Source organism: Diadema antillarum, unplaced genomic scaffold (genome assembly GCF_040938485.1).
Source record: "Diadema antillarum isolate AM-2024a unplaced genomic scaffold, OU_Dant_1.0 seq00000131_RagTag, whole genome shotgun sequence".
Taxonomy (NCBI): domain Eukaryota; kingdom Metazoa; phylum Echinodermata; class Echinoidea; order Diadematoida; family Diadematidae; genus Diadema; species Diadema antillarum.
This window is the reverse complement of record NW_027271209.1, coordinates 1,371,431-1,379,632: the sequence shown is the minus strand read 5'-3', so window position 1 is coordinate 1,379,632 and position 8,202 is coordinate 1,371,431. Positions and strand designations below refer to the sequence as shown.

Sequence of the window (8,202 nt, the reverse complement as noted above, 5' to 3'; positions counted from 1 at the left end):
TGCAAACGTTGGAGGCTACGGCACAGATGCAGAGAGCATCTTGCGACAGCAGAGTTGAGTTGTCTGTCTGCCTTCCTCCTCCTCTTCCTCCTCCTCCTCCATATCTTTGGGGCCCTAGCACTCCACTATTGTCTTTGCACGGTGGACCAACGCTTCCACCGAATTTCACTGGCAAGAGAAGACCGAGTTCATTGCGAGGGGGGATTTCCCGTTCACTATTAAAGGTCCCTGCCTCTCCTCGCCCGTCGTCATTGCAAAAAGTCGGCCACCTCGTCGAGCTCGCGCTGCCGTGCCTGCTGGTGGGCCCACCGCTCCTCCGCGACTTTGGGCGTAATCTTCCACATGTCGTGGTAGATTCTCTTGCCGCAGGATGGACACTTCTTGCCTCCTGCACGGGTTGTTTTTTGAAAGTTGATGGAAAAGACGCAATGCATGTATGAAAATAATGACAGATTTTCACAATGGAAGCATTTTCCAGCATCACGGGAAGCCAAAACTGAGCAGATTAATGAATGTTAACCCATTGAGGACAGACTGATTTTGCTACAACACACATTTCCCATAGACACCTGTCCGAGTATAATCGGGACTCTTCCTCAACGGGTTAAGGGTTTCCATAGCAAAACACTTAAAGATTGCAAGAACGTGATAGGAATGCTATGCTGTTCATTTAGTGAAACAATATATGACTTTACATTAAATCAACACTGTATTGATCAATATAATTTAGTATCAAAATGAATTTGTATCCACGTGAGTTACAGCTGTCTGATGACAAAGAAGATACTTTGAAAATAAAACGTTCAGTGGTGCACTGTCCCATCCCACCGCAACAACAGAAAGGCACATAGCATATCTTGGTACATATTCTCTTGATTAAATCCCTTCAAAAACAAGCGTTCTGAAGACAGAAATTATGGTCTAAGAAATCTTTACACAGCCGATTAAACCCCTCCAAATTCACACGGAACCTGGTCTATCTGCTTTCATATGAGACAAAGACAATCATCTTCCATATTTCCCTAAATAGCCTTAATGTGACAAATACAACTCTCACTGTGCTATAAAAGCTTTTCAAGCTTGCTGTATATACATGTAGTCAAAGGGACAGGCTGTAGTTCCTGCGTCTTCAGCAGTAATTTCCTCACCTGTAAATGGCGGCGTTTTGAAGAACTCGTCCAGACAGCCTTTGTGGAATATGTGACCACAGTAGACCCACACCACAAACCGCTCACTCGAGCTGTCATTCACAGTGTGCTGAGCAGAAGGAGAAGTGAAAATTAGTGGATTACGAAAGAATACATACAGTGAGGAAAAGAATTATCACTTTATCCCTGAAATCAGCAAATAGTGCTTTTTCTTTATTCATACAATACACAAAATAACATTATCATTACTTCACAAAACAGTGTATCATGGGGATATGAATATCAAACTTTTCACAAAAGTGATAAAGCTATTTGTTAGAATTAATGAAATGATTTTAGCAATTACTGCTAATTAACATGTAACATATGATTACTGACAATAACAGAACTATTATTCATTCCAGGTATCTTTTCAACTTTAAACTGTTGTATTCAAATTTTTTAGTTCTCTAGAGTTATCAGAACATGGAGGATTGGGGGGGGGGGGGCAAATGTAATTTCATCTTCTCCTATTTGTAACTCACACAAGACATGCAATCGATATATTTCCATGATTCTTTTCCTTTGATGCGTCCAAGTCAAATCTGACTCGAAGCAAAGCATCTGCCATCTACATCTAGCAACCAACCTCTGGTTTCGGTGTGAACGCTCTCTCTTTGCACACGGGGCAGCACTCCGTGGGATATCTCCGCAGGCAGTTGATCAGGTATTGCGCAACTGGTTTGAGAGAGGGCTTTGGCTCAAACGGAGGGTCCCTGAGAATGTGAGATTGAGATGACTCACACACTTCACCACATGAAATTTACATGCTGAGGAAATCCCAATCCCCACCTTCCAAATGTTTGAAGACAGCTTGCTCTGCTACATCCACCACAAATGCTCAGTGAGATTCTTTTTTAGATGGGGTGGGGGTGAATAAGAGTAGAGCTACTTATCTATTAAAATCTTTCTTTAATTTGTACGTTTATGAACAAATAAGGAAACACCATTAAATGTGTCTGATTTCTTTCTCGTATCTGAAACTTGACAGTAATTGAAGTCTGTTCCAGATATGTTCTGTGGAGGAGGTAAATCTCTGTCATCTCCCAATATCAGCTGGACAACTCTCACATCGTTTATGAACGTATCATGGAACATTGTACAAAAAAAAGACACAACAAACGTTATCATTATAAAAGGCAGATCTCTGAGAGAATAGAGACAAAAACTTTTGTATAACTGATATGATTAGCATTGGATGGGATGGATGTGATTCAAACTACATTACACATACCCCTACTTCAAGTATCACGCAAACAACACAGTGGTGGATGACTGAACACTGTGACTACTTGTGGCATATGAAGTCGGAGCCAACACCTGGCAATGCTTTGAAACTTACTTTGGCTTCTTCTTCAGGGGCGGCTGCACACACTGCCTGGCAGTCTCCTCAGCCTGAGCCACAAACATCTTGGTGAATAGCTCTGGGAAGTTACCCTCTACACTTTCAACTCTAAAAATACAATGAAAACAATGACGAAAAACAAATAATAGCAAATATATTGCACACAAAGTCACAACAAAGAATCCTAGAGAGTGTGTAATATCTATGTCAGTTCTTGTATTCTTTTGTTTTATCATAGGCAATGAATTCAATGCTTGGGCAACATCCAGCTTTTTAAAAGAGCCCCTGTTCAGTTTCAAGGAGAAACATCAAACAGGTTTTAACGAGGGTTTCTAATTTTTCCACAGAATGTTTGACAATTCAAACCTTCTGCGGTTTAAAAGCAAAGTTACACAAAGTTGCTAAAGACCTGGGAGGCTAACAATTACCAAGTTATATTTTGGCAACCGACAATAAATTCTCATTCATAGCCAGTGTAGTATCCTGATACCAGGGCATCATATTAAGAAGGTAAATAATCTCATTAGACCTTCAATTTTCAATAACTTGTTGTAAGGTCAGCAAAGTAAATGACGAGAATGATACTTTATAAATTTTCCAGTTTCCCTAACAGATACTTCATTTTTTTAAGTGGTCTATGGCTTTGCATAGAAGTGTTATGACAAAATTTGACACAAAAACTCCATAACAGATACCTATAGCAAGGCTCAATACTAACTTTTTTCTCTCTCTCTCTCTGGTGGCTCATTTGGGCCACTAACCTCTTTGAATTTGAAATTCTGGTGGCCTAGAATAAATGGAAATACAATAATTCATTTTGAATATTTAGCAGCCCAATTGGGCCACCAAAAAATAGCCTTTTTGGAAATGTGGTGGCCTAAGACCAATATCTAGTGGCCATTGCAAATGTTGAACCCTGCCCCTAATATCTCATTGACCTTAATCATTCAATTTGTAGACATTGATCAACTTTAATTCTGAGAATGGCTCAGATGGAAGGCGACCTGGATGGATGAATACTTTCTCTGCTAACAGCCACACACATTGAAACAAGCTTTGCAACAAATGGCATTTATCTAATACAGGGGCATAGTAATCCCAACCAAAAGGTCAATAATATGTGACCCGCTACAACAAAAGGATCCGAAAGTCTGGGGTGGACGATTTTCTGAAAATGACATGACATTATTGAATAATAATTCCCTTACTCTTCTTCTTTAATTTCATATATAACACAACTCAAAAGAGCACTCGGTGGCGGAGATATGGATGATTTCATTATCGAATGTCGAATGGTTTAGGAAATCAGTGTTTCGAGAAAACCGCCTTCAAAGTTTTCCTTCTGACGCTAGATGATCAAGGGAAGACAAGACAGTTTTAACCTCTTGACAATAGAAGGTATGCTCCTAGCAACCTCCACCATGTTCATTCAAGCTTAGTGCCAGTGGTTTACGCACGACCAATCAGTAACCAGGATGCCATGCACTGACCAATAAGATCACTCCCTCGTTGCTAGGGGCGGAGTCTGTCTGCGGCGCTAAATCTAGATCTTCAGACATGTTTCTGTTCCGTTGAAAGTCACAAAATCATGGCCAAGAAGAACACTAATTTCTGGCCTTTCCTTTGATCATTTAGCTTCGAAATTTCTGCAGATGATAGACGATACAATAGATTATTATCTATCAAAAATTATGCCGAAAACTGAAATCCGATTGTTTTGACCGATTTTGATGATCTGACTTCAAACTTATTTTCTCAGCTCAGCCGTCAGCAAACTTTAGGATCCTTGTGTTGTGGCAGGTCACATATTATCCGTTCTCTTTACCTCACTTGCTGCTCAGGGTAGAGATCAGGTACTTTGAGTTTCATCTTCATCGCGTATTCCTCTTCCCTGATGGAAACGATGATGACGCCGCTCTTCTGCTTCGTCTTGATTTCATCGTTCCCCATGATGAGTTCCCGCTTGATGAAAGCCAGCTCATCGCTGCACACCGTGAAGGGGTTGTCTGCCAAGAACCGCTCCACAAACTTCACTATGTGCAGGACCTTACGACGGAAAAAACGATTGATGACCAAACAATTACGTGAATGGATATCAGCAAATGTTTGTAAATTTACTTTGATGGTGTATGTTCAGTTTTAGGTAATTTCAAATAATATCACAAGGTGGAAATCCTCTTTCAAAACCACGCTTAGTGGCACCACAGAAATCAGCTCCTCTTGGTGTAATACGAAGACTCATTTTTAATTAACATTTAATTCATGATCACACTGCATCACTTCTCACAAACACATTGTTAGTCTACAGCCCACTGGGAGATGCCTACAGTGTGTGATGTGGCATCCACGCAGAAATTCAGCTGTGTTTTTAAGTATCAATCTGTTAAACTGGTATGACAATCACTGTCATTTTGAATTATGATATTCTGATTTAAAAAACAAATAATTTCCGAGTGAAATTTTTGTCAAAATAGAGGGTACTTGATAAAGAGGACTACTACACTGTATCTCTGATATATCTGGGCTGTTCACACACCAAAAGTCAAAAGGTCATGGCAAAACAAACCCAAGAACTTCATAATTCCATTCAAACAACAAAACAGGAAGGAAGAAAGAAAGAAAAACACAATACAAAATTGGGGGTTAAAAAACAACAACAACAACAACAACTTTAATGGCAATAAATATGCGTCTAAATACCAGTGGTTTCATTACATATTCTTCCTTGTATAATCTGATGTAGCAAAGATATCAACAGACAAATTATACATGTCTGGAAAATAGAAATGAAAGGAATACAGTATAGAAAATAGAAATGAAAGAAATACAGTATTCCACAACAGCTCACCTGTGGTTTGCCTAATAGTTTTTTTGCTTCCCCATCGCATATCTTGGTAAGGCCGTCTGTCAGTTTTTCTGGCAGTGTTTTACTCTTGATCTCGATGATGATGGGCTGGTCTGGGTAGCCATCTTGAAACTGCATGCATACAGCAAGAGCTTTGTACCGAGTCTTCCTGTGGGAAATGTACAACAGATTTTCCGTTACACGCCAGCAAGAAGTGGGAAATACACTTTAATGTACATGTGAGAAATCATACCTTGTGTATGATGTACTGTATATGGCAAGTTGGTTTTCTTTGACACTCACCACTGAGAAGCTATTGCAGACAAGTCTTGTTGTGTCAACAGAGCTAACCAACAATACAAAAACAGTTCTCAGAGTTTGGGAATAGGTACTGGTAAACCTCGACGAATGGCTAACTTCTACTCTCACCTTAGTTGTGCCCCTAAATACCATATCCTTTCACATGCAACTGATGACCAGCATAATCCCACCTTTGTGAGTTAGTTTACGAAGAAAATGTAATAACTTGCCAAGATCTGCCGTATATATATTAAAAAAAAAATCTTGCTCAGCTTTGAATTCAGGCAACTGTACATCTGTCGTGAGAACTCTCAGCTGCATGTGTTACTGCTTCATCGAGACAGTATCTGAACCTTCAACTGTATAGAAGAGAACAATTTGGAGATATTGTCACATTTCCCACTGTGTACACATACAATGTGGGATGATGACAGCTTTCAAGATCCTAACTAGAGCATGGGCGGGGCAGACAGCACCTTTAAAACATGCCCATAAGTACATAGAAGACAATTCAAAGTACACAGAAGACAATTCAAAGTACATAGAAGACAATTCAATACAACCAATACTGAATTAGGCAAAGTCATATTCCTAAATATCTTCAATTCACTTGGTATGACCACTATCATTATATGTGTTTTATTGATTTGACCCAATGTAAATCATTCAGTTTCACTGTTATTGGTTTGTTTGTTTTTTTCTCTTTACATTAATGTTTACCCTACCGCCAGTCACGATTAAAGTTACTGGTAGATTAGTAATGTATGCTGTCATTGTTGAGTTTTGAATTGCCTATATGCTCATTATTCTCGACATCCTGGTGAAATCCTAGAAAAATCAATATTCTTGAACTTTGACCATGAAGCCTGACACCAGATTATCTCCCCATCCCCCCCCCCAAAAAAAAAAGAAAAAAGAAAAATCACATCAGGACAGTGCCTAGGGCAGTGAGTGCAATCAAATGGCTTGCATTCTAGTGCCATACCATTAAGTCCAGATGATCAATGGCGTATTGTATTGAATCATGCCTTCCCCTCAAGTTAGAGGCAAGAACATTAACATTTTGTCCTTCAGTTGATAAGGCATCATGTGTGAGACCATTGTGCCATTTGGAAAAAAGAAAAAGAAAACATTGGTGCTCTAACCTACACCAAAGTCCCTTTGATTGTGGTCTTTCTTTCTATTCATGTTACAATTTGTAGCTGTTTTGTTATTGATGAAAAAAAATCAAGACATTGACCTTTTGGTTTGAATGTTTCTTTGTTTAGTCTTAGAAATGCCAGTATTAAGTGCTACATGAGTGTTAATTATTATTGTTGTTGTTATTATGTTATTATTATTATCATTATTATTATTATTATTGTTGTTGTTATTATGCTATTATTATTATTATTATTATTATTATCATTATTATAATTATTATTATTAAACCATTATTACTATGATCGTATTAAAAGGCAAAGGTGAAATGTCTTTGGTGCATTTTACATTTTCTTCCTTTTCTGTAATCTCCAAAGGGCTATGCAGCCTATCACAAAGATGATATGATAAGATGATCTATCCTTACACTATGCTAATTCTGACCGCTGCTGGATGACAGGCAATTATTTCTGACCCAGGAACCTCATCAATACACCGATTCTTCACGTCTTCCAACTCTCTGAGAATCGTGGACATCGCGGATGCCTGCAGCCAAAACATGACAAAAAAATAAAAAACAAAACAGGAGGCATAAAAACTTTATGTTCACATGTTAACATTATATGCAGTCAATTGTGCACTTTAATTTTTTTTTTTAACATCTGAATACTTGCAAGCAAATGATAAGCACTTGAACTACTGCCTTGTTATGTATAAGATAGAGTCATTATTTCATAACACTTGAAAATCTTGCAGAAACTGTTGTGGATGAACCTGTTCACACAATGATGATTTGAATGCTTTATAGACTAGATAACATCACTTAATATAAAATTTTACAGCTACAGACAGTGTACAACAAATAGCAGTGGGAGTGCTACTGCTACAGTGCTAGCCATCTAAGTTACAGAGATTCAGTGACCAAGGTCGTGGGGTAAAACCCTCAAAGGCAAAGCTAGAAATGACAATACCATGATGCATATGCATGACATAGTAATTTAATAAACACAAACAAAGCAATCACAATCTGCATTTTAGTAAGAATGTGTGTAACCAGCTGGTAAATGTGGGAAGACTCCAAAAACTGTACTACCTGTAGTTAAATTTACAACAACAACAACAAAAAAGGAAGCTTTAATTTCGCGTTCCTATGACCTTCACTGTTAACTGACGACAACAACATAGATCTAGTCTGAGTAAATTACATGTGGTGTTTGAGAAGTGGGGGAAAGACCAATTTTTTGAAGTCCTACTTATGAAAAATGACCATACGATGAGAAGGAAGCCGGAAGCTGTTGCGTGTTGTGCGACTGTTGTATTTATTTAGCGTTGATCCTTGATCCTCCTGGTTGGCCTTCTGTCTGACTCCACTTGCTTGCTGACCG

The 8,202-nt window shown here is 38.6% G+C and overlaps 1 protein-coding gene across 1 annotated transcript; it reads right to left on the bottom strand.

Annotated features, from left to right (window-relative positions):
• Positions 1–240: 240 nt before the first annotated feature.
• On the bottom strand, positions 241–7,354 carry LOC139727469 (uncharacterized). Its single transcript, XM_071638442.1, has 7 exons — positions 7,293–7,354; positions 5,381–5,546; positions 4,358–4,578; positions 2,530–2,640; positions 1,777–1,903; positions 1,149–1,257; positions 241–388 (listed from the first exon to the last, which is right to left on the bottom strand). Exons 1-7 carry the CDS (start codon positions 7,352–7,354, stop codon positions 249–251), a joined length of 936 nt encoding a protein of 311 aa, XP_071494543.1. The 3' UTR covers positions 241–248.
• Positions 7,355–8,202: the final 848 nt, after the last annotated feature.

What these genes read in the sequence shown, in the direction of transcription:
- LOC139727469 (XM_071638442.1), bottom strand. Translation starts at nt 7,354, where the DNA reads ATGTCCACGATTCTCAGAGAGTTGGAAGACGTGAAGAATCGGTGTATT. An exon ending in TGTATTGATGAGGTTCCTGG is followed by an intron (nt 5,547 to 7,292) that starts GTCAGAAATAAT and finishes CATTTCCCACAG; the next exon opens with GAAGACTCGGTACAAAGCTC. An exon ending in TACCCTGAGCAGCAAGTGAG is followed by an intron (nt 2,641 to 4,357) that starts GTAAAGAGAACG and finishes TTGTATTTTTAG; the next exon opens with AGTTGAAAGTGTAGAGGGTA.